Source organism: Pteronotus mesoamericanus, unplaced genomic scaffold (assembly GCF_021234165.1).
Source record: "Pteronotus mesoamericanus isolate MK-2021 breed Mesoamerican mustached bat unplaced genomic scaffold, CSHL_Meso_final scaffold_167, whole genome shotgun sequence".
In the NCBI taxonomy this organism is placed as follows: domain Eukaryota; kingdom Metazoa; phylum Chordata; class Mammalia; order Chiroptera; family Mormoopidae; genus Pteronotus; species Pteronotus mesoamericanus.
In genome coordinates this window covers 4,951,871-4,979,624 of record NW_026555308.1, presented here as the reverse complement: position 1 = coordinate 4,979,624, position 27,754 = coordinate 4,951,871, and the positions used below count along the sequence as shown (strand labels likewise).

The following is a 27,754-nucleotide window of genomic DNA, read 5'->3' as shown; positions in this document are numbered from 1 at the left end:
GAGCTGTGGCTCCAGACAGCCTTCCACTTTGCTTTCTAAGGCACAGTCCCTAGTAACTACAGAGAATATTTCAATTGGCAATTTCATGTTCCTTGTCCTTTCCATGCATGAAGAGGAAGAGAAAGAGGAAAGAAAGATCTGTTGTTTTTTTCTTTTAAATCATACCAGTCATGAACTTCATCTATTTTTTGAAGAAGCAGAGTTAAAAATACTTGTATAACCTAGACATGAACTGAGATGTTCAGGCACCACAATCCTCAAATCCCTGTTGAAACCGGAAGTCCTCACCACTATTTCTTTGATGAAACATACATTCCCACTGGCACTTTTGAACCAGAGTCCTGCATTTAGAAAGAATTTAGTGTAGTGGTCAATATTGCTGGAGTTGAAACCCAGCTCTGCCTCTTACATACCCTCTGACTTTGAGTAATGCATTTGACATCTGTCAGTTGCTCATCTATGAAATAGCAGTAATAGCAGAACCTATCTCACTAGGACATGAAGAGGATGAAATGATGTGATGCATATAAAATACCTGGCCCAAGACCTGGCCCATAAGCAAATTTCCAACACATTAGCTTTTATCGTCAGAATTGCTGAGGACAACACCTGTTCTCCACTGCATGCGCCCAGGCAGGAACTCAGCACTTCACATAACTCCCATTGAAAATTCACTCTCAAAACATTTTAACTAAAAGCACTTGCAAGGAAGAGGTTAATTTTATTATCAAATGGAGAGAAGAATGGGTCAGGTAGAGTGGAGGATTGGATTATGACAAAGCAAATGACTTCAAATTGAATGTCTGCAGGAACACTGATTCCCTCACATAGTTATCAGCTTCCTACTCACTTTATAGTGGGATCTTAGTGCCTCAGTTCTTCTCTTTACATTGCCTCATCAGAACTACAATAATTTAGTTCTTTTCTAACTAAAACCAAGCACTATTTTTGCTACTATCTTTTGCTGAATTGGTTGCTGTCGAAACTATACTCTTGGGCTCCCAACTCTCCATTCCAAAAAAGTTTTCCCCAAACAGACACCCTCTCCCCATGAAAAGTTTTTATTTAATTGTCACAAGAAAACTATGGGTTACTATTGTCATCTTCATTACAGGAAAGGAAACTGGAGCTGAGGAAATTTAAGTAACTTTACCAAGTGTGCAGAAGAGGTCAATAAAGAGGCAGGATTGGAATCCCCATTTGTCTTAAAGTCTGTGCTTTCCCCCACCAAGCCAGCTGCTTCTTCTATTTGAATTTCAATGAATGACTAGATGGGAGCCATTGTGTCTATTGAGCACAGAAAATCAAAAGACTCACAACTTACTGGATTAGCTGTGCACATTTATGAACTTCTACCAACATAATTTTGAGAGTGTGTTGAAATGTATGGCCCACAAAACTAGATTAAGAACAATGCATTTTAGTTTTTTAAAAAATTTTTTCAAATACACTTGTCTCCATTTACCCACCACCACTTTCCCCTGTCCCACCCACTCCCACCTCTCCCCCTCAGTCCTTCTGCACCTTGGCTTCGTCCATGTGTCCTTTACACCTGGAGAACAATGCATTTTAAAAAGTTCTTATATCCAGGAAAAAAAATATATATATATATATATGAAACCATGATACATGGTACATGGAATTAGAGGACCATCATGCCCCTGATTTCTAAAATCTCTAAACCCTTGTCAAAAAATAGCATGACATTCCCCTCAGAAAAGTCAAAGGTTGAAGCTCTTGAACTATGCTAGTCTCAGAAATAATGTGTGTGCCAGAATCCATTGATTCTGGCGCTCTTTTTTCCTTAGGGCATCATCATGTCAAAGAGCAATGGGTTATCTTCTAATGTGGTTTCTTCCTCTATTCTGTGAGTTCCTTGAAGGTAAAGATCCCATCTGACCCATATTTCCCACCCCATTGCCTAGCTCCTCTTAAATATAATCTGAATCATCATTATGGGGGGAAAAAAACATAGGCAGCCAAGAGCAGAAAGTCCACAGGACAATGATCTGGCTGCAAATTAATACCATCCATTTGAAAAATGATTTAGCAAAGTACATCCAAAATCATAAAGATGTTTATAACTTTTGACTAAATATCATATTCATAAAGAGGCTTTTATCTCTTGACTGAATACCATATTTTTGCCATATATAATACACATCTTTTGCACAAATTTTTGAGGGAAAAATAAGGATGTACATTATACATGGGTAGTACTAATTCTGTATCTATATAAGTGTTTTTAATTATTTTATTTATGCTTATGCATTAAAAGTGTAATTCTAGAAAGCAATAACAATATCTGTATGCAAAATAACACCCTGGAATACAATAATCAGTTTGGTTTCTAAATATAAATAAATTAAAAAACTGAATTAAAAAATTAAGATTTTTTTCCTGAAAGTTTGGACCAAAAATGTGGGTGTGCATTATACATGCAAGCACATTATACATGGCAAAATATGGGTAATTCCTTTTGGGGCTATTTTTCCTCAAGAAGTTATCCCAAGGAAGAAACCTCTGTAGATTCTGAGCTAATGCTGGCATTAATAGTGTCCATGAAGACACAGGGGCCTCCCAGATATCCCTGATGATATATTGAGTAACATTCAGAATTATGATTGTATGGAGTGATGCAGCAACAATAAAGGCTGGAGAGAAAACTGAAGGAATGAAATCTTAATGTCCAGTCACAAGCCCTGATGACCACAGCTTTGGACTATGTATCTGGACAGGGATTATACAGAAAAGTGGGAAATAAATTAAACTGGTTTCAAGCAGTGGTTCATATTAGAATGATTCAGGTGCAGGTAAACCTCATCTTCTCAACGTCTTTAGAGAATTATTTGTGTGATGTTTTAAGTGGGCACAAAGAAGGTCAGTGAGAGCTTGGATTCTGTTCCAAAATGAAAGGCTGGTACTTGGAGCACAGCCCCTAGGTGAGAGAGATCAGTTTTGCATGCAAGACATAGAGATTCCCGTCCTGGAGCCAGACCCACACCGGCTGTAGTGTGTGATTATGCTCTCGGGCCATCTGCTCAGGGGCTGTGAAGGCAGCCGTGTGTCCTCCTGCTTGGACGCTGGGGAGGACACCGATCACTAGTCAATCTGCTCAAAATTGCCTCTGATGATTAGTGTGTAATGACTCAGGTAGGTCATGGCCAGGGACGTTTCTGTTATTAACGCATTAGCAGATATAAATGGGCATTGATTCTTCAGAGAGACAAGGTTTACGGACTTGGTGGAGACAGGCTAGCCCTGTGGAGTGTGAATGGTCACTGCGAAGAGAGGAAACACCTTGCAAGGGCAAGGCCATTCAGGAAAGGGTGCAAATGGTCCAGGAGGGAGACCAGCCAATTCAAAAAGGACAAAGCCTAGCCCAGGAAGATGGAAGAGAAAAACTGACTTGTAAAAGGGATAAATCTCAGCCCTCTCCCACATCAGAGATGAATATAATCATATCTTTGCATTCTGAGCCCAGCATATACTCCTCTCTGTAACTGGCTAGTCCATGATAATGAATACAACTTGGATTATTTTATTTATTTTAAATTTTATCTTAAAATTTTGTCATGAATTCAGTGCCCTGGGTCTGTTAACTGTACCATAGGTATTTGTGAATAAATGAAGGAAGGGATGATGACATTACCAGGGTAGGAATATTGACTTATATGTCAGTGTCATAGTACTCTGAGTTGGAATGTACCACAATAATTTTTCAAAATAATTTATCCTTCTTAAATAGAGGGAATAAGATCTAAAAAGTTAACCAACTTGCTAAATCATACACACACACAGATCAGTCAGTAGGAGAGGAGTTAGGTAATTGTTCTGAAAAAATGGTAGTCATTATTACCATTTATTTAGCACTGACTGGATGCTGGGCACAGATTGGGGGGTTGATACAGTCAAGGCAAGGATCCTCATTTGTGAAAATAATGACCTGAATTCAAAAGAAACTAGGCACAAATTTAAAAAACTATTCTGGCTATCAGCACTCTTTTTTCTGTTTGGGAACTTCTCAAAAGTTGAAGACTATAGCCTCCTCCATTTAAGAAAAACTGAAGTCCTTGTTTCTACAACATAACAAGCCATTTCACCAAAATTTGTGTTCATTTTTTACAATTTCTAGCCATTGCACTCATTCACCAATGTTTTCAATAAACAGCCTCACATTACAATGTTGAATAGAAACAGCTAGTAGATCTAATCTTTGGTTAAGTGAAGAGGCTTAGCAGAAACCCCATATTATTGTTTTCTGTAGGTCATTGAATTAGAAACTGATGATTAATTAGGATGAATAGAAAGATTACACATTTTTGGTGCTCAAGCAAGTATAAGAGGTTGCAGGCAAACCTCATTTCTCCTAATTCTCTAATGCAACCAAGAAGGTGGTTGAAATTATATAAATATCAGTTTATTAATACACTAAAGAGAAGGTAGAATATCAGTACTGTATTATTCTTGAACCTATTTGGTGAGTTTTCTTGTCCAGGAGACAACAGGTTCATTTCTGACCACAGGTGGGATGTGGAGAGGCCACTGCTGGTCATAGCTCATCAATCGCTGCCTCACTGGGATAATGATACTTTCCTTCATCCTTCTCTTCTGTGGCCTAGTTTCTGCCTTTCATGTTTATTCACTGAATTCCAAGTTGGAAGCAGCCTTAGTTTCAGACAATTCTAGTTCTATTATTATTATTATTATTATTATTATTAATAATTATTATTTAAATGAGGAAACTGAGATCAGATTCATCAAATCTATTGTTAAGATCATGTGGTCAGTTCATACAGCCAGGACAGAAGCCTGGTTCTCTTGATTTTTAAAGAATAATCTGGATTGGTAGATTGGGTGGGGGAATCTCAATGAGGGAGGAATTGTTTCAGTATACAAAGAGTGCAATCAGCCCTGGCTGGTGTGGTTCAATGGACTGAGCACCAGCCGGCAAACCAAAGAGTTGCCAGTTCAATTCCCAGTCAGGGCACAGGCCTGGGTTGCAGGCCAGGTCCCCATTTGGGAGCATATGAGAGGCAACCACACATTGCTGTTTCTCTCCTTCTCTTTCTCCCTCCCCTCCCCTCTCTCTAAAAATAAATAAATAAAATCTTAAAAAAAAAAAAAGAGTGCAATCACCTTTCACAGCCATAATCTAGGCAACTGAACTAGTCGTCCATAATATAAATATGCTCTCACTTTTTGGGATGTTAGGGCTAGAGCAGTCACTGAGACAACCATGCATCCTGCCTTCAGAGACCCTCCAGTCCATGAAAGGGACACATAGTACAAAAGTGATAAGCAGGGTAATTAGCATGCATAATGAGTGTATGGCCCATTCAAACTGGATGAAGTGGTAGAGAACACCAGGCAGGCAGTGGGCTGCCATGGCAAGCTTCACCTTCTTTTTTTAATCTTCATTGTATTTTATTCCATTACCTTTTAGTCCCCTTATACCCTCCCCACCACACACAATCACTGTGTCCATGAGTTCTTTTTCCTTTTTGCTCACTCCCTCTTCCCACTAACACTCCCCTACTGGCTGTCATCCTGCTCTCCATCTATGAGTCTGTCTCAATTTTCCTTGTCAGTTCAGTTTGTTCATCAGCTTCCACTCATGAGTGAAATCATATGGTATGGTGCTTGAATCCTACTATCAAAAAAACCTTTCTTATGACTTCCACTCTTTATGATTGTCCTTTTTTTATAATAATAACAAAACAGAAGGAAATGTTTTTCTTCTTTTACTCCTCTGCGTACACTCTTTTGCCCCCCATTTTCATATATTCATGAAATCAAAAAGGTCTCCTGCACTCTTACTTCTGATCTAGCAGAGGGTGGGAGGCAGAAAAAGAAATGTTTAACAGACCTCTGCTTTGCAGCAGCTTAAGAAAGAAAAGAGATACAAGTATGAAATGTGTGGACAAGAACTTATGACGGTGGTTGGTAGTTGGTCAAGTATAAGAGCAGAGGGAAGGTCAGCAAAAGTTAAAAAATGAGCATCATTTTTTCTGCCCCCTAGACCATTGGATTCTAAATGTAACTGGGATGAAACCCACCCTGTGCTTGGTAATCAATTAAATTAACACTCTTACATCATTATTCTCTTGCTCTTCCTTCCTCTTGTATTCCAACTGATGCTTGGCCACTCCCACTTCCAGGCAATCTGCTGACTGTTTTAACTTGAAAGAATTCCCTGGATGATAACCATTGATCTTTCTCTTTCCATTCATTTTTACACAATTCTATTTTGCTGGCTCCACTGAACTTCAGATTTTTTAAATCTGAACGTGTGTGTGTGTGTGTGCGTGTATACATGTATCATGGATTCAAACATCTATATCAAAAACAGACCTAGTATTTTCTTTATCCTACAAGGAGAAATCAAGAAACTGCATACACAGAAAAAAAGCTTATTCATCAAGAGATATTCATCAATAGGGTCTTAACAGAGATCGATATACAAATTTAGACTAAGAGCCTGAGAAAGGGTTTCCTTGCTGGTGAGACTAAAGGTAGCAAAGGCTGGGAGTTCGAAAATAAATATCTTTAGCAGTTAAGAGTCCAACATGCCTAGTTGGAATAGAAGACATTTAAGGATTCTGAAAGAGAAGGCAAAGTGTTAGATAGGGACTATATTATTGAACAAGCAACTAGAAGCAACTAGATGATATTCATGTTACGAGAATGTTAGTCCTTCCAATATGTAGGATGGAATCAGGGGAAGGTGGCTTTAGGAGAGACAACTATTTAAGAAGACTTCACGACTGGGAAAGAAGAATCAGGAAGGATATGCCAACAAAAGGAATGGGGGGAAAAAGGCTTTTTAAAGTCTCAGATCAAAGATTCACTCTTTCCTTGGTGGTGAATAAAAAACAAGAATAAGTTAGTGGCTGACAGAAGCTGGGACTAGAGCACCTGGGGAGAGAATGGTGAGTTGTCCATAGGTGAGTGAGTAGGATTTGGTCTGATTTTAGGCATTGTGAGACAAAAGTGGCATTCAGAAGGAGATGTGGCAATCTGTGCTGCATATGGCACTGGAATTCAATGACCAATTCGGAGCCTGTTGCTATAGGTCCATCAGTTGACAAGCAGAAGTAAAAGTTTAAAAGAATATTGAGTGGTAACTAGGGGACATAAAACAGTCATCAGGGAGACCGGATTGGTCTCAATTATGTTTAGCTCTGTTTCTTCCCCTTCTCCTTCTCCTGATGATACTCCATCAGGAGATAAGGTATATCCATCATCCATTCATCCTTCTGTCCCTCCATGTGTTTGCCCATCACTATACCCCAAAATTATTGATTGTTTACTATGAGTCAGTACTACAGTAAATGTTGTGGATATAATCAGAGGTTATATACTATTTAACAATGAGCATAGGACAAGTGCCAAACAGTTACAGTGGGTACAAACTGTGGCATTGGAGGACAATTAACCCTTTAGTTCTGGGTAAAGGGTCCATGTGGTGGGAAACAAAATATGGAATTGCTGGGCTTAGAAGACACTTAGGTGACTGAGACAGCAGCAGTACACCAACCAATGACTACCTTGATGGATACTGGCTGAATATCAACCTAGCGGCAAGGACAGAAAATTAAGACCTGGCTCCTGTATTTATAGGGCCTCTAGTCCAGAGCTCCCTTGTCCAGTATGGTGGACTGTTACTAGCCACATAATATTGTTTAAATTTGAATTAATTACAAATAAATAAAAATTTAAAACTTAGTTCCTTAGCCACATTTCAAGTCATCATGGCCCTATGTGACTAGTGGTTACCATACTGGACAGCACAGATAAAGAATATCCCTGCCATCATAGAAAGTTCTATTGGACAACACAACTAAAGAAAAAGACAAACACTAAATTACCTTTTCTTCAATTTTAATTAATCAATACTAATTTTGATATAGCATTCAGTGAAAGCATAACCTGACAGGAGATACAGATCAAAGGACAGCTTCCACTGGAAGTTAAATTTAAAAGTTGAAGGACATAATTCTGAGGCTAAAGTCCAACAAATGACCCTGCTCCTGCCAGCTTCCTGGAGCTTTCCTTTCTGCAAACAGATCATAGAAAAATGTAGAGAGCTAGAATCCAACAGAGGCGCTGGTTCTGGTGAGCAAACACTCTGTATCATGGATACCAGCCAATCTATGTCCAAAGGGCCCCCATGCAAATAGAACATTCTGCAAAAATATTAAAGAATGAGACATAACCAGTTTGGAAGTAGTAAATGGACATTAATTTTCTAAAGCCAATGGTGACATCAAAACCCTGACTCAAATCAAGGAAAGCTATTACCTACAACATTAGTCCAGGCATAATGTTAGATATGAGCAAATTCTGGGCATAGGTAAATGTGGTACTTGAAACATCCTACAACCACATCAAAATTACAACTAAACTACAGAACAAACGTCATTCAGAACAACCTGAAATCTACCAGAACAGAAATCCTATAACTAAGGATGTAAAGAAGCTACATCAAGACTGGTGGGAGGAGTGGAAATGCAGAACAAACCGGTCCCTGAACCACATGTGACAGATAAAAATCAGGAGGGATATCTCAGCTGCAAATGATGCCCTGAGGAGTGAGGGCTTCCAGCCCTAGACCAGGCCTCATAGCCCAGGATTCCAGGGCCAGGAAGAGAAGTCCCCATAACTGCTGGCTATAAAAATCTGTGGGGATTATGGCTGAGTTGGAAAAATGGCTTCTAGAGTCCAAGCTTTCCTCCTAAAGGGTCTGCACACAAACTTACTCTGACACACTTATTCTAAGTTCCACAGCTGCGGAAGCAGCTCAAAAGGCACCAGGGATATTTGGGGAGGAACGTAATTGTCTGGCATGAGGGCAAGGGCTGGAGGGGCAGCTTTATCCCACACAGAAGTGCTGGCTGAGACCTTTGTTCCTTTTCTGACTCCTCCTTGAGCAGGCAGGCAGGTGCCATATCTGAGTCTCCATCAACCTGGCTAACACATTCCCCCTACCTTGGTGATTCCCTGAGACCCCATGCCACCCAGCTTGCAAGTTCACCCAAGCCATATCCAGTAGCTTTGCCATATAAGCTGCTCATATTGGCTCATGTTTCAGACTTCCCTAAAATTTCTCAGACAAGCAGCATTTGGCCTTGGCATGCCCTGTACCCCTGGCTAAGTGGCCCCAGGTTCAGCACTAGTGGCAGCCAGCCTTGGTTTGCAGCTTGGCCGCTCCTGGGCAGCTTGAGCCCATCACAAGTAGCAGCCATCTGTAGATTGCTTTGTAGTGCATGCTGGATAGCCTTAGGCAGGGCACAGGTAGCAGCTGACCTTGGCCTGTATATTCAAAGAGGCTTCAGAGCCAGAGCACCTGGTGGCCAGCTTCAGATCACTTCAAAACACCACCTAACTACTTCCACAAGTGACACACTCAAGAAGCATATTCAGTGGGCACCTTAGCCCCCTTGAATTAAGTCCTGCTTCATGAGGTTGCCCCCTGAACAGCTGGTCCTCTATGGTGGTCACAGCTAGTACTTACAGCCAACCACCCTGGAGATAAATTCCTCTCATTGAGGTGTCAATAGCAGAAAATGCTCAACTACAACAGGACGGTGCACATAGTCCACATGGGGGCACACCTGGAGTGCCCAGGTTGGATAACTGGGGAGCTCGTACCACTGGATCCTATAGGATGCCTACTACATAAGACCACACTACCAAGCCCTGGATACATAGCAACTCTACCTAACACATAGAAACACAGGGAGATGAGCAAAAGAGGAGACAAAGAAATGTGTCCTTAAAAGAAAAAAAAAAATCCAGAAAAAGAACCAAACAAAATAGACAAGAAATCTACCAGATGTAGAGTTCAAAACACTGGTTATGAGGATGTTCAAAGAACTTAGGGGGAGAGTAGATGAACTCAGTGAGAACTTCAACAAAGAGATAGGAAACATTAAGAACAAAGATAGAAAATATAAAAAAGAACAAGTCAGAAAAGAAGACTATATTAACTGAAGTACAGTACAGGGAATCAACAGGGGAGTAGATGAAATGGAGGAACAAATCAAAGTTTTGGATTATAAGAAAGCAGATACCACCCAATCAGAACAGCAAAAAAGAGAAAGGAATCCCTCCAAAAGTGAGGATAGGATAAGGAGCCTCTGGGACAACTTCAAGCGTACCAACATTCTCATCATGAGGTTACCAGAAGGAGAAGGAAAAGAACAAGGAATTGAAAACCTATGTGAAAATAAAAAAGGAAAGCCTATGTGAAAAAATAATAATGAAAAATTTCCCTAACATGGTACAGGAAATAGACATACAAGTCCAGGAAGCACAGAGAATCCCAAACAAGATGAACTCAAAAAGGCCCACACCAAGATACATCATAATTAAAATGCCAAAGGTTGAAGACAAAGGGAGAATCTTAAAAGCAGCAAGAGAAAAGCAGCTAGTTAGCTGATTTCTCAACAGAAATATTCAGGCCAAAAGTAACTGGCAAGAAATATTCAAAGCCATGAAAAGCAAGGACCTACAACCAAGATAGCTCTATCCAGCAAAGTTGTCATTTAGAATCGAAAGACAGATAGAGCTTCCCAGACAAAAAAAGAGCTAAAGAAGTTCATCACTAACAAAATAGTACTACAAGAAATGTTAAAAGGTTCTCAGTAATAAGAAAAAAAAGAAAAATATGAATAATAAAATGGCAATGAATATATATCTATCAACAATTAGTTATAAATGGATTAAATGCTCCAATCAAAAGACATATGGAGGCTGAATGGATAGCAAAACAAGACACTTATGTATGTTATCTAGAGGAGACTCCTTCAGTTTGAAAGACACACACACACTAAAGAATAGGGATGGAAAAAATATATTTCATGAAAATATAAACAAACAAAAAACCCACAAAATTTAGAGGAGTAGTACTTATACCAGACAAAACAGACTATAAAACAAAGGCTAGGTTTTTACCCAAGAAACCCAAAACACTAAATTAAAAAGACACATACATCTGTATGTTCATTGCAGTACTAGTTACAATAGCCAACATATAGAAGCAACCTAATTAATAATTAATAGATGTATGGATAAAGAATATATATAATATATGTAATTATATACTTATGCCATATGGTGTTTGTGTGTGTGTATGTAGTGTATGTGTGTGTATAGTGGAATATGACTCAGCCATAGAAAAGGCTAAAATTTTGTCATCTGAAACAACCTAGAGGGACCTAGAGGGTATTCTTTTGGGTGAAATAAGTCAGAGAGGAAAGAAAATTCCATATGGTTTCACTTGTATGTGAAACTTAAAAAGCAAAATAAATAAGCAGAAAAACAGGTTCATAGAAACAGAGAACATTTTGAAGTTTGCTAATGGGAGGAATTTGGGGGAATGGGTGAAAAATGTAAAGAAATTAAGAAGTACAAATTGATAGTTACAGAATATATAAAATACAGTGTAGGGAATATAGTCAATAATATTATGGTAACTATGTATGGTATCAGTTGAGTACTAAACTTATTGGTAGATAGATCACTTAGTAGGTTAATGTATAATCACTGTGTTATACATCTGAAACTATTATACTCTATGTCAACTCTATGTCAACTGTTATTGAAAAATAAAAAAAAACTAATTAAAGTTAGAAAAATAAATATAAATTGGTAGTTATAAAATAGTCATGGGGATGTAAAGTATAGCATAGGGAAGGAATATGGGGGGACCCCCCCAGAAGTGAAATTTATTTATAAGAATTGTGTATTTATTCTTATATGTTTAAACTTTGGCCACCTTCAAAGTACTCTCCCTTTGATGCAATACACCTATTGAGATGCTTTTTTCCACTGCTCAAAACAGTTTTTGAACTCGTTGATTTTTTGCCTTTTAGTGCTTCTGCCATTTTTAAATTATATTTTATTAATTATGCTATTACAGCTGTCCTGAGTTTTCCCCCTTTGCCCCTGCTCCATCCATCACCCCCTACTCCCTCAGGCATCACCCCACCACTGTTCATGTCCATGGGTCATGCATGTAAGTTCTTTGTCTGCTGTTTTTTGTTTCACCTCTTCCACATCAGTAAAATGGTTTTCCTTGAGGACATTTTACATTCAGGGAAATAACAACAAAAAAAAGTCAGTTGGGGTGAGATTCAATGAATAGGGAGGGTTGGGCAATGGCAGGGGGGTCTCACCTCTTTTGGTCAAAAAATGTTGAACACTCAGCATGGTGTGGGCTGATGTGCTCATAAATCATCCATCATGAAATGGACAAACACGTTGAAATAGTCTTCAAAATAAAATTCACTGAAGCCGAATGTAGCCTCTCACAACAATACCAACTGCCACACTGATAGAGCTGGGTTTCTAGCAGACTCATGTAGAGGGAGAAGCCTATACTACAAGGGGCCTGCCCTGCAGAAGATAATTCAGTTTTTGGAGGGGTGTCTCCTTATACAGTCAATAATATTGTAATAACTAGGAATGATGGTTAATAGCTTTATCCACTGGTCACTTCATAAGTTATATAAATGTGTAATCACTTTGTGGTACACCTGAAATTAATACAACATTGTATGGCAACTGTGATTGCACATTTAAAACTTGTTAAAAAATAAATAAATAGGGCTATTGAGATGACTAAGTTGAGAACTATAACTCTAGACCAAATCTAAAATTATCTGTCTATGCTTATTATTGGTGGTCAAGTATATTCTTCATTGATGTTACTCTATATCAGCTTCCTTGAAAGTTCTGAACTTCAGTCCTCATGTAGAACTTAGATGGGTGAAAATGGGGAAGGGGAGTATAGTCAAAAATATTGTGATAAGTTTTCACAGTGACAGATGAGTACTAGAATCAGTGGCGTGATCACATTGTTAGGTGTAAAAATGTCAAATCACAATATTGTACCTAAAACTAATATAGCTAATAGAATATTGTATACCAACTACACTTAAATTAAAAAAAAAAAGAGTAAATAAAGATCCCAGTTAGGAAAAAAATGAGCTAATTCCAACTGCAAATTTATTGAGCTCAGTAAAGTGCCCTGAGAGACCGGAGCAGTTTCCTAATCTGTGATGTACAATACAACACATCATTGGTGAAGAGGGCATAAGGCCCAAGCATATGGCCCACTTAGATGCCAGATCATCTGTCTTCCTGGTAACCAAACAACCTTCCAGAACCCCATCTTTGTTGTGGGGCAAAGTGACCTGTTGGGGCCAACCCGGAAGTTGATTGAGGTTCACTGTGCCAGGGAAGCTTGGATCACATCAAAATCTGTTAGGCATACAGAAATCGAGCAGCTGCTCTAAATATTCCCAATGAGGATTTTTTTCATTTCTTCCTTTTTGATTTTTTTTCAAATCATTGGATATCTGCACACTGGTTTGGAGTAGCAAATTAATATATATTTTCTCTCTTTAGACTGCAATTGTAGCTATGGAAATACCATATCAAAAGACAAATTAACATGAGTTCCTTACAACATCATACTAATTATCTCAGAGACAAGAGTCTCCCCTAGGTCAGAAACTTCAGCCCCAATTCAGGGTAGAAACATGAATTTCTTTCTGAGAAGCAGTAATTTGTACCATATTGAGAAGGTAGAGAAAAGGGTGGGCGGGTCATGCATAATCTCAAAAATCCATACTTGAAACCTTCCTTCCTCTGTCCCTATTCTGCCCCAGCTCCACAGAGGTGACTAGGATAGTGCTTGAAACAGAAAAAGATAACATAACAAGCATATTTAGTGTTATACCCAATAGATGTGAACAGAATACAAGCCAAACAGCCCCCTCTTTTTCACTTATAAGATCTAGCAATTTTCAGGAAATGCTGTAACCTGAACTTCAAAGGCATTACAAGAGAGATGTAGCATGTAGGGAATTAGACATAAAATTTCCTTTATTATTGGGAACAAAAGCTGTGGGTCTAATCTCCTGTGTGATACAAGCTTTAGCTGATCAGGGTTACACTAAGTCGTTCTGATGTAGCAAACACCATCTTTTTATTTCTTTCTATCTTCTCCTCCTTCTTCTCTCTGTTCACATATGCAAATTCCGTAGCAGTGAGGGGAGCCATGCAGTACCAATTAGGGCAAAAGAATTTCCTTTGATCAGCCTCTTCCAGGTCCAGAGTCCCACAGTCTCTATTTCTCCCTGTCCCTTTATGGTATTTGATATATCAAATTATACTCTACCACTCTCAAAAGTAGAATATATTACAAAATTCTGAAACCTATGAGGACACTACATCTTTAAGGAATAAATATGTCCTTTAGTTAGTCTTTTAAATGTTAATGTTTGTTGTTAAATTATTATAGATTTGTTCATAAAAACAAGTTGTTTGCCCCAAAAAAACTATTGTCAGGGAGAGCTGATATCAGAGATGATGTGGAGGTGCTGTGGCACCATCGCTAATGCTAACATATGATAAAAAAAATAAAAGTTGGGAAAATTGGACAAAATACTGCTGGCTTCACCAAAAATAAAGCCCTTATGTGCAATGAGAAAGGCAGATGGCTGAAAGTGCTTACTTGCTAAAAACAAGTGAAATTTCTAAAATGTACCCCAGCATTTTAAAGTAAAGAATTCCTCTTTTACAGTAATTTTTATATAGCAGTTATGTGTTATGGCTTAAAAAGAGCAAAATGAATTGTTCGTAAATACCTCAAGAAATATGTGGTCTCACTAAGTGGTCTGGGTCTCCTTGCATTTCTTTCTAATGTGCATGGTCCTGTGACTGGGAGAGGGGGTAAAATGTCTCCTAATGAAGAAAACTTAGGGGACTAAAGGAAAATAAACACACAGTTAATTTAATCCCCAGCCAGTAATGAGAGGGTGAACCAATCCACACTGTCACATATTTCCTATGTTCATTGTTGGGGCTCTGTGAGCAAACTCTCATCTCATCTCTGAGTCCAATGCAGCCCTGTGGAAAAGAAAGACCCAGGCAGGCAACAAAGTGGTTGCGGACACCTCAGGCTGGTTGCAGAGAGCTTTTCATAGAGAAGATGATCAAAGAAATAGATGCATTTTATGTAATGAATGTTCAAAAGTGGTTGCACTTACTGAATGCTGAGCCAGATCAAGGAAGCTGTAAGTTCCACTTGCATGAGTTCTTTGAGCAGTTTCCTGGGAAGAAGAGAAGGAAGGCTTTAGTATTGAGAAACATATTCTTGAACTGTGTCCGCATCTCTTTTGTCATAGTAACCTCTGGTTAACCTCTTAAACAAGTTCTTGACCATACAATGAATTTAACAATGAGTGATGATGATGGTGAAAATGATTAAATCAAGTTTGTAAACAGATTTTATGGGATCCTTTTACACTTCACTAAGAGGTGTGACTGTTTTCTCTACTGCAGAACAGGACCCTGAGGCTCAGATAACTCAAGTAAGTTGCCCAAAGTATGCATGTAGGTAGTGGAGTCTGGATTTGAACTTAGGCCATTGGACACCAAGTTTAGAACCACTCTGCTATACTCTTGTCTTATACAGTGAGCTCTTTGTCATAAGATGTGTTCAAGGAAAATCTGGAGGTCAATCTTTCAGAAGTATTATTGTGGATTTTCCTGCATAGAGGTAGGTGGGAGGAAATAAACTCTAAACTCCATTTTAACTCTGGAACTCCAAGATCCTGTAATATTCAATCCCATGATAGCTAAAGTTCAAAGTGACTTCATTTACAATGAATAAAATTGTGATATAAGGTGCTCCATCAATAATAAATTTCATAAACATATCTATCATCATGCAATCAGGAGTAAGATTTGTTTTCACTAATATTTAAATTAACCAAATATCACCTGAACTGCAAATGGCCATTATAATCTCATATATATAATTCAGTGAATTGGGGGAAAGGTCATCACCAACCAGAAAAAAAGATTTACTAATAGAGCTGAAAGACATAGATGGCATTCTATACTCAAGACAGTTGACCCTGGCGTGCTTACTCCCTGGTTAGCAGCATTCTGGAATCTTGATTAAGCACTCTTTCAGTTATTCCTACAAAGTAGTGATACAACTTATACCACAACTCAATGCAATGCAAAAGTTTCAGAGCTTAATTATAAATATTATTTGCAGATATCTGTTTAGAAAATATGCTCCCTTTCTTAATATGATGGACATTTTCTTTTTTTATACTTCACATTTGGTAAGCTCACTGATTGATAAAATAGAAAATCTCAGAACATCAAGCAATTCTAAAAGATTAGAAAGAGAAACCTGGGTCTAGGGAGGCCATGATAAGTGGTGAGAATGGTAATGATAGTGCTTATCTTCCCTTCCTCCCTCCCTCCCTCACTCACTCCCTCCCTCCCTCCCTCCTTTCCTTCCTTCCTTCCTTCTTTCCTTCCTTCCTTCTATCCATTCATCCCACTCATCCATGGCTCCACTACCTACTAACTTTGTGACTATGGACAAGTCATTTAATTTTACTTGTCTCAGCTTCCTCCTCTGTAAAATGGAAAAAAATGTAATACCTACCTCAATGAATTGAGGTGAGCATTAAGAGTTAATATATGTGAAGTACTTAACATTGTGCCTGTTGCAAAGTCAATGCTGTTTAAAAGTTTATTATTTCTTGAGCGTTCTTTTTAATGCCAGACCCTGTTCTTTTGGTGCCTACAGCTCAGTGGGAAAGACAGAGCTTGGTCAGGGGTGTTGGTGTAGGCTTCACCAAAGAAGTGGCAATAAAGCTAAGACCAAAATGACGAGAGGAATGCAACCAGATAAAGTAGAAGAACAGGATTTGGGAAGAGGAATTAGGACATTTAGGAAGTCAATAGTCAAACTATATGTTTATCTTCTATAAATTCATAGCATACCTCAGAGAATTATCTGTGCCATCATCATCATATCATCAATCATCATCATCAAAATACAGTAGCAGTAAATAATAGTTGTATTAATCCCAGGGTTTTTATCAATATCTACATGCATCCTTTTATATATTAATAATTATGATTGATCCTAGGATCAGGTTCAATCTTCTTAACCTCTGCCCTTATTCTGACCCAGTCAATTCCTCCACTCACTAACTCCCATACTCCAAGATCTACCTAAACTGAATTACTTAAAAGACACAGGCACTGTTATACCTCTAGCCCTTTGGTCACATCTTTCTTCATGAACTGCCCTTCATTTGGGCCAATAAGAAATAATTCTTCAAGGTCCACCCAAATGTGAACTTATCTCTACAGCTTTAATTGACCTTTTTAAATCTGCTGGACTAAATTTTGTTCAGAGGCCCTATGGCTATTCATAATCCTAACTAGAATCATGTGCTCTCTTGTCCTGACTAGTGTGGCTCAGTGGGTTGGGTGTTGCCCCATAAACCTAAAGGTCACCAGTTTGATTCCTAGTCAGGGCACATGCATGGGTTTCAGGCCAGGTCCCCAGTTGGGGGCATGTGAGAGGCAAGTGGTCCATGTTTCTCTTGCACACATCATTTCTCTCCCTCTCTTTCTTCCTCCCTTTCTCTCTCTAAAAATAAATAAACAAAATCTTAAAAAAAAAAGAATCATACCCTCTTTTTAACCCACTGTCAACTCAGCCTGCCCAGGCTGTGAACTCCTAGAGGGCAAGGACAATGTTTTATTCAACTCAGTAGCCTTATCCTCTGGCACAGTGTCCAGTCTTAGCAGCTGCTCACTACACTGGATGGCATAAAAAGCATTCCTCCTTGATCTACAGTGTAACAGTGCCAAGGAAGGGCATGGAACTTCATTCTAGAAAGAGGTTTTCTCCGACCCATGGCCTTCTCTGGCGCTCTCATAGTTGGTGTCCAGATAATAATGTTAATTTCATGCCCATGTCAGCTTTATGCCCACACCTTTATATTTATTTTTAATTGAACCTACAGTTGAAATGAATTTTATAACCCCTCTTTACATTAATAAGAATCTGTCAAATCCTCCAGGTGGATTGTTTTACAAAAACAAAGACTGAGAACCATTGTTACAAGGTGAGAATAGAAACAGTGATTAGCAATGGCACCAAACTGCAAGAAAAAAAAAATCAAAGATGTTCTCTAGAGTTCCAGAGGAATGATATAGTTTCAACAAAAATGCTAAGATTGTCCTGAGTTTGCAATTACTCTTGCAAACTACCTAAACAGCAATTTGCAACCAGGGAGAATCTTGGGCCCTGGTGAAACTGGATGAAATTTTCACCTGAGACTGTATGGGCCTAAAGAGCTGCAAGTGAAGGAAACACAACAGGGCCTGGGAACAAAGCCCAGCAGAGTGGAGGGGAACACTCCCATCCTCTATTAGTTGCAGTTACCTCTGCACTCCACCCAAGTGGGTGCACAAAATAGCCAACCAATTTACCTCCAAAACACTGAAGCCGATGACCCTGGGCAGGCTGTGTGTCATTTCAGTTGGTAACTTGGACTGTAAATAGGACTGGCTACTTCCATGGACTCTGCCATCGATGGCTTCATCCTGCAGGTGTCCCCAAAATTGGCTGCTAGGATCTCTTCCTGTCTCTAGGCTGCACCTCTCATCCCTCCATGGAGTGGGCAGAATAGTCTTCACAGAATGTGAATGCACCCATGTGACTTGATTGTTTAATCCCTACATTGGTGGTTTCCTATTCTGTGCAGGATGGAGCCCTTACGTTGTGACAGTCTGACACCCCATGTGCTGTGCTCCTGGTCACAGCTCCAGCCTTATTTTTTAATTAGTGAATGGGCACCTCCTTCATCAAGCCTGAGGGACCTTCCATTTCTGGATTACCCTACACTGCTCACCAGCCACAGGGAAGCTGCATAGGCTGTATCTCTGACCTGGGATGGTTTTAACACCCAATTAACTAACATTCATCCTTCCTTCCTGATGGAAACCCCTACTACCAGTCTCAGGAGCCCATTATCTTTCCCTCAGAGCACATATCACAGCTATCGTTTAGTAGTCAGTTATAAATGATCTGATTAAAATCTGCCTTTTCACCAGTATATTAGTTCTGTGGGGGCAGGGGCTGTGTCTGTCTGTTCATCATTTTAACTGAAGCTCTGACCACATTGCTGTGGACATGGGAGGTGTTTGATAAATATTTGCCTGAGGAAGGAAAGGTAGAAGGGAGGGCGGTAGAGGGGAGAGAAGGACAAAGAAAGGAAGGAGGGAGACAGGAAAGGTAGGCTTGCTCTCCTAGTTGCTAACTTCAGACAGAGTTGGGTGCCTATGCAGCTTCTCTAAGAGGTATCCCTCCCTCTATCCAGTCATACCAGAGATCATATCTGTGGTATATGATCCTGGCTCCATTAGGGCTTTGTTGAACAGGGATGAAACCCTATCAGATCTAGGTTTAATTTCTCCCAGGAATTTGAAAGGCACTGTTAAGTTCCTATAACTGAGAACTCAGTAATTGTGGAGTCACTGTTCTGTGCCACATGCTCAGAGAGAGAAACAAAAACCAGGCTTTGGAGCAAGAAGAATGTCAGAGAGAATAGGCAGAGTGGAGGGGCTGTGGGAAGGGAAGCTTCCGAGTGAGTTGGGGACCGCATTGTTGCTGATCACTAAGGAGCTCAAGATGCCAGTCCCTCAAGGAACTGACCTCACTCCCTGCCTCTTCTCAGTGCTGAGGCTCACTCCTTTGCTATGTAATAAATACGCCCATTTTTGAGCTATTCTGAATGGGCTTCTGTTTCTTGTCAAAAAAAAAAAAAAAAAAAAGACACTGGTGATCTCGAAGGTGGCATCTAACCCATTTGGAGTGGGGTGAGGAGGTTTCTCTACCAGCTCTGTATTCAGAAAAGCCAGCTATATCTTGAGAACATTAATAACTGTGATGGGATACACGGTCTCCAAGTTTCTCAGCAGTGCCTGACCTTATCTGGTGGTCCGGAGTTTAACTGTCCTTGAAAGAGTCCTGAAGCCACATCAGCAGAGTAATGCAGCCAGTACCATATGGGCTTATTACCTGCTATTTGGCAATGGTGGAACATGGAAAAGCTAGTGACAATCACACCTGAGATAGGAGGAGAGTGAACCATGGTGGAAAGTACATGCAACCCCCTTAGTTTGAAGACAGAGACCCTCCCAAGGAAACCCAGTGACTCTCAGTATATAACACAAGATGCTGACCAGTGGTCACTACTGCTGTCAGATGATCAAATCAGTGGCACTTGGCCATGAACATGATTCATTGTGTCCCTGGATTTGCTGCAAGGTCTGATATGCACCCTGTGCTCCAGACTCAGAACCAGTAGGTCACTTCACTGTATGTGTGGTTTGTTTTCTAAGGAGAGCTATGGGTTACAGCACCATCCCCACTGTGACTATGCAAAGGCACTCCACACAGCAAGGGCAGCATGGGAGACTCGTCTCCCACATCATCTTCTTTTGCATCCTACCCATTCCCACATCAGATGTCTGGCTTCTGGCTTGAGTGTTCCTAAAATACTCTCTCCCTCCCCCACCCCCGCTTGTATCACTTGAATGTAAGTGAGTAAGCTGAACAAGAACAAAATCCAAGAGCTAATAGTTCTAAGCTCAAACTGAATGCTCCACACTTTCTAATATCAACACACGTTTGCACCAGCTGGTACCCATGTCTGAGACTCTGTTCCTTCTTTGTCTGGCTGGTAAACATGTACCTATTTTCCATGTGCTTGGGAAGTCCTCACTGATCCCTCTCTGAGCCCCCCAAGTACAGTGAACATCGCCTACTACCCCAAGCTCAGAATTCCATTAGTGTCTCTGAGCGCTCATCACTGATAGACCTCTGTCTCTATGTCTCTCCTCTCCAGTGGACTGTCATCACCCGAGAGCCCCAAGCTGGGCTTCACCTTATTCATGAGTGACAATACCACACATATTTTGAATATAGACTTGGGTTCAAATCCAATGCTCCCATTCATTGAGCTATGTAACTTTGGCCAAGCTGCTCAACCTCTGTTTTCTTAGTTATTGAGGGGGGATAATAATGACCTTCTCAGAAGGGTGGGGTGAAGATTACACAACATAATCACAACATAATATTGCTACTCAATAAATGTTTATCATGCCAGATGCCAACAACAATGCCTACCTGGTCAACCACAGTCCTTCTAATAAACAAAGTCTGAGTGTGCTTTGCAAAATTTTGCAAAATAGGTAAAATTAGCCAAATAACTATGACAGCAGAGTCCAAGCATACCAGTGGCCAACACATCCCCTGGCACACAGTAGGTTTAAGATTTATTAGAAATTTTAGATCTCTGAAAATAAAGACCTAATGAGGCTCTTTCCCTACTGATGAACTACAGTTGTAGCTGTCACTCTAAGGCTTATATTTGACTTGTCATAGTGTTTAAATGCAGTAAGCACTCATTAGTCTGTCTGCTGCATTTAATTTGGCTGTACTCAGCCATCCAGCAAAGGCTCAGGTAGAGTATCTGTGACTGTTCCATGGAAAGAGTCTTCCCAGTCTCCCTCCCTAGGGAAACAAACTTCTACTCGAAGCTCCAGGGACCTTGGAGAGACTAACGATAATACACCCCGCACACCACCTCCCTCTGAAGTTCATTGTTGGTGTGTTTAATTTCCTGTCTTGGCCTTACAGGAGATTTCTAATGTTTGGGCTGTAGGGTATGTTCTGATTAAAAATAATCCTCCCAATTACGGGTTGGCATGAGCCTCCTGTCACACGCACTCTGCCACCAGCCTCTGCTTCCCTGTCAGCAATAATTGTATCTGCAGTGCCTAACTGTAAATGAAAACCCAAGGGCCAAGTTTGGGTCCCCTGTTCCTGGGCTTTACTGGATCTTTTAATTTGCACTGTCTGTCAAAAAGATGCGGCCGTGTGTACTCCAAAGAAATCCTGAGACTCTCAGATTCAAGGCCAGAAAGAGCAAAGGCACCACAGCCTTCTATGAGAAATTATATTTGAACCCACCAGAAATAACAGGGTGTGTGGAAGGCAATGAGGCTCTTTTTATTCTGCTCCAAACTTTAGCTAGACCTGGTATGAAAAGAGAAGCTGAACTCTAGGGAAATTTCAAGGTGTATTTATATTATTTTTTTCCAGCAAGTACATAAGACAGGACATGGAATTCAAAGCATGTGACAGTAACTGTGTGAAAGGAAATATACACATGAGACCTGATTATTTCAATCGCTATAAATGTAAAACTTTCTATAGAGTGCAGGGAAACAGGTATGTGCTTTCAACTGGGAAATACCATTAAGTTCCCCTTGTGTAACCAAAGAGGAGATGAACCTATGACTAGGCCCAGTTTAGAGACTTGGAATATGGTGCAGAGCCAAAAAAATAAAGTTTCTTGGAAACCCTCACAGAGTGAAGGGGAGAGAGCATGTCCTACTTTACCCCTGGGTTCCAGACAGCATTCCTGTTACCCACTACTCCTGATGCCCTGCTGAACTTCCTATATTGAGGATGAGCACAAGATACTGGTGTCTTCCCAAGAAAGTGCCCTATTGGCTAAGCTTAGCTTTAGTGGGTTTTGTTAATTATAGCATATGTTTTGATGAGTTATTCATGATCATGCTGTCAGGTTGCTCAAGCCCAGCCAACTGTGCCAATGAAAACTGCCATGTGGATCAAAGGCAAACTATGGAGCATGGACGAAATCCAATACATGGCCTGGTTTTGCCAATAAAGTTTTATTGGGACACAGCCATGATCATTCACCTGTGTATTATCTATGACTGTACTCATGCCATCATATAGTAGAGTAAGCTGTGACAGATTCTATGGCTCACAACCCCCAAAATACTTACTATTTCATCCTTTATAGAAAAATATTGCTATCCCCGATATAAAGGCTGACATACAAGTTCAGAAAAATCTAAATAAATAATGACTGTTGTGATCATTACCCAATACTAAGCATTTGCCATGTAGCAGACATTTTATTTACAAAACCCCTCCAGGCACAATATCCATTATTTCCCTTTTGATGATGATGAGTTAGGCATTTAAGAATCTTCAAGAACTTGCCCCAGGTCTTAGCACTAGTAATCAGCAAAGCCAGGATCCAAATTCAGTTCTTTTTGGTTCTAGAGTTCATGATTTTAACCAATATTTGGCATACCTATCTTGAAAATAGAGATGTTGCCCAGTTTGGCCTCTTTGGTAAGGCCCTGAGGCTCATTTCTAGCTGGAGGAGAAAATGTGAATCCCTACTTCACACATAGCAGATCCCCTGAAATAATTTCCTTTACCAATCCCACCATGAACCTAAGGAAATCTACATTTCCACTGTTTAAAAAGAGAGGGATTTCCTGTGGCCTTTGACATTTCTTTAGAGGTACCATAGGGCAGAGCAAAGTAAATCAGAGAAAAAGAATATTTTTGGTTCCTGCAGACAGATTCTTAGGTTGAACAATAAAAGACTGAAAAAAAAGGATAGGAATCCTGGCTGATTCTTGGCATTGCACAAAATCATATGAAAAATGAAAATTCTTCTTCTTGTCATAGAAATGGGCAATGAGCTTTTCCATCAAGAAGAATGAGCCTTCTGAGAAAATGTTCCTGAGTTCAAATGAACTAAGTTTACCCACATTCATCAGTGTCTGGGGCTGGCCTGGCACAAACTTGGCATTAAGGAGACCAAAGGATCTCATCCATGTAGAAACCACCCAACTTCTCACATAAAAAACTCAGGATGGGAAGAAAACCAACCCTGGCAGAAATTTGACACAGGAAGCTCTGCTACTTCAAATGCATGAAATGTGATAATGGAGAGGGCTCAGTGTCACCTGCAACTCACCAGGCTCCAGGAGCAAAACTTGAAGAGAAAGTAGACCCCCAATGGCTTCTACTCTGCGTGGTTTCAACTCTGAGCTCAAATATCACTTCTTTCGCAAAGTCTCCCAGATCTCTCTCTTCAGAAAATATAGGACAGGCTCTTTTCTTATTGCATTTATCTCAGCTATAGCTACATAACAGAACATAACCATTTGGTTAGTATCTCTTTCTCCTGCTAGACAGAACACTCCATGAGGACTTGGACATTGAGGGTGTTGTTCTACACCAAGTGCTTTGGGCCTAACATGGTATCTGACATGAAAAAAGTACTCATCAAATATTTGCTTACTGAATAAATAAATGAGTGAATAATTCTAGAATGAAACCGCATTTTCTTCTGGCATCCCAAGGGTCTTCATCTGTGACCCAAGTATTCATTAACCACCTTGCTCTGAATGCTCTTTCTTTAAGCCCAACTTCCCTATTTACCCCGTATCCAACTTCTTATGGGTCAGTAGAAGACAGATCACAACATTTGAAGAGACGAGTTTATGCATAAAGGAAGTGCTTTGACCTTGGAGTCTGTACCTATCTGGGTACAAATCCTGACTTCAGCACTTCCTAGCTGTGTAACCCTGAGTAAATTATTTTACAGCTCTGGACCTTACTTCTTGAGTGTATAAGGTAGAAATAAAAATTACTCTTAGTGGATTCTTATAATGACGAAATGAGATAACATAGGAAACAACTTAGAGTATGTCTAAAGTTGGTGTTCAAAGAGTTGTGCCTACTCTAATCATATTTAAGCCCTCCTAAATTGAAGACAATCTCAAATACAAAACAAAGGGATGAAAAATGTTGTGATTTAAAGGAATTCAGTAAGTACCTATTTGGAACAGATAGAGACATATGTATGTGACTGTATATATGATGGTAACAATAACAGAAGCATAATAATAATAAAATAAGAAGAAGAAGCATCCAACTCTTCCTCTGTCATGCACTCATAAACAATTTTCATGTAGCATTCTGTTGAATTACCATTTAATCCCTATGCTGTGGGTACCATTATCTATTTTTTAGATGAAGCATAATACTCAAAGTGGTTGAGTATTTGTGTAAATTCCCACAAAGAAACTAGAACTTAAACTCTGATCTGGCTGGTGATTAGATTACACTATATTAGCTCTCAAAGAGACTGTTCCCATTCCAGGTAGATATCACTAGCTTGTGATGCCCAAGAGGAGAACATGGGGTGACCTAAGAGGGAACAATGTACTTTTACAAGAGTTTAGAGGTGCCACGATGCCAGGATCTGTTCTCACACACAGGAAACTTCTACTTAATGGATCATCCCTTCCCAAGCAATTTGCTTTGGCTATTACCCATCATCTCACTAGGTTTGTTGATCTTTTTCATTGGAAAGAGAAATTGAATAGATGTGAGCAACATGCTTACTAACAGAGATCTCTCAGACATAGTGATTCTAAGTAACAATCTCTTCCCTGAACAGCAGGCATTGCTTAGAGCTCTCAGAACCTCCTTGTCAGGCACGTGGCACCATGAGGAAGATCCTCCCTGTGATTTTAACTGTCCTCCTTCCATGACACATAGTCAGTTGGGGGCTAAACCAACCAGTTCCACTGAAGTAAAATGGAGAAAGGATACAGTAATCCAAAAGCTCGCAATAGGTTAAGATACAGATAGATTTATAGAGCTGGGACACAAAGCACATCATTGGGAATGCATGATGCCTTTGTTCATTAATCATCTTTTACTTTGAAGCTATTTCTCAATGAAAAGTAGTTTTCCATTTCTATTACCAAGATTAATGTGTCAATAACACACAGGAGCATAAACCAGACTGTAGTAGAAAAGGGGAAAAAAGAGACAAAAAAAAAAAAAGGAAAAGAAAGAAAAAAAACAACCCTCAGTACATGGTGTGATGTATTTTGCTCAGATTACTGCTTTATTTACACCACTGAGAACACTTTATATTTGAGCATTATAACTCATTGCTCTATAAAGCAAAGGAAACTAGCTAACAGTGCCTACTCCAACATGGAGAAAGAAAATGGACCATAAAGAAAACCCATCCTCTACCCTGTAGGTCTCAATTCTTAAAAAAAAAAAAAAAAAAAAAAAAATCTATTTAATATGTGTTGGACTCCAGAGCTCCTTATTACCTTATTTAATTCAGACCAGGGAAGAAGTCTCAGAATAAAAATGGCACTAAAATGATAGGAACTAAACTATGAAACGTGGACATATTTTCTTCAGAGAGATAATCAGCTTATCAGAATTCATTTCAACCTAAGAAAGGTCTCATGACTACAGTGAAAATTCAAGTTGGTCTCATCATCTCAAGAATGTTAATCACAAGGAAATGGTAAAACTATCAAGGCAAGCTTGGTGCAGTTATCTTTATGTATAAAGATCCCAACAGAATAACTGTGGCTGGGCCTGCCCCCAAGGGTGGGAGAGACCTCCATATAAAATACATGAAGTACCTTTCCTGGTAATACCATTTTTTTTCTTATTCACCAATGGTACTTTTCAAAGATGCATTGTTACATTCTTTACATCTAAAAATTCACTATTCTGAAAAATGTAAGGCTTAAAAATAGTTTTCTAAATAGTCACTAAAAGGAGTGTAAATTTTTAATCCCATTCTTGCTATTAACTAACTTTTTGGCCTTGATTAGATGACTAAACTCTGAGCCTGCTTCCTTGTTCAAGGGAGGGACTGGATATTCTTGTTTTAAACTGCTCTTTTATTTTCTCCAGGTGATCTGAGTTATGTCCATTCTCATAAGAAGGAAAATCAATGACAGCAATAGCCAAAGACACCCCAGAAGTGTGTGTACAAGTCTCAACATGAGTCAAGTCCAAGATAAAATATATTGTCTCCCCACAAACAATCCCCCCTAAAAAATTTTTAAAAATGAGCAAAAATGGATAAAACCCATCTAGTCAGAAGGGAACATCTAATTTTTAAAAGAAATTCAATAGATTTCAGGAGATGAAAGAAAATTCCCGATAGTCAATCCTTCATGTTCAGTAAAAACCCATCAAGCCATTTGGTACAATTTTCCAGAGAAGCAAAGACAATAAAATGAAGGCAAGATAGCTCATCAGAAAGGTGGATCAATACAGCACTCAACATCTCCAAGTGGGAAAAAGTAATAAAACTAAACAAAAGTTATGAAAAGTTTTTTGTAAATGTTCCAAGGGCCACATCAGGTAATCATCAGAAGTTGCATATTTAATGTGGGATCTCATCCAAACCTGTTTTTGTTTATCTTTTCTTTACAAATGATTTCAAGTAAGTAATAAATATTATAGACTTAGCCACAAGAAATACAGGAAATTTTGAGACAAAAATCATTGCTTCCCTGGTGTTGTCATGATAGACAATAACATATAATGGTAAAAGCTCAAGACCTTCAGTAAGCACAATTTGGGTTCAGGTTTTTTTCTGTGTTTGGCTTTGGGACATATGTTGACCTCTCTGAACTTCAGCATCTTCCCCTAGTAAGTGGCTACCAGTACCTACACCATAGGATTCCATCGAGAGTTAAATAAGATAATGCATGTAAAATGCTTAAGATTTATATGCAAGTATTATAATTCTTGATAAATTTGATAAAGTTTAGCAACTTCTATTGTTTGAAGGCTTAGGTTTTGGTCCCAGATGGAGTAGACACCAACATTTACTAAGTTCCAGGCACTGTCTTAAACTTTCTTTTTTTTAGTGTTCATTTAGTGTTCAAAAATACATTTGTCTCCATTTTCCCACCACCACTTTCCCCTGCCCCACCGCCCCCACCTCCCACCCGCAATCTTTCCCTATTTTGGCTTTGTCCACGGGTCCTTTATACATGTTCCTTGATTTGACTCTCCCCTTTCTTTTCCCAGTTACTCCTCTTCCTCCTTCCCTCTCATTACTGTTGGTTTGTTGTTGTTTTTTTTCTTTCAATGCTGCTGGTTATATTTTTCTTGCTTGTTTTGTTGAGTAGGTTCCACTTATAGGTAAGGTCATATGGTATTTGTCTCTCACCC

The 27,754-nt window shown here is 39.4% G+C and overlaps 1 protein-coding gene across 4 annotated transcripts in view; it reads right to left on the bottom strand.

The window, feature by feature from the left end:
* RBFOX1 (RNA binding fox-1 homolog 1) overlaps positions 1-27,754 on the bottom strand; it is a 1,461,257-nt gene that overhangs the window by 1,196,443 nt on the left and 237,060 nt on the right. For all 4 annotated transcript variants that reach the window (XM_054589559.1, XM_054589558.1, XM_054589557.1 and 1 more), the window contains exon 2: positions 15,063-15,125. In XM_054589559.1, the coding sequence (XP_054445534.1) occupies positions 15,063-15,125 (63 nt within the window). The remainder of the gene's footprint in view (positions 1-15,062; positions 15,126-27,754) is intronic.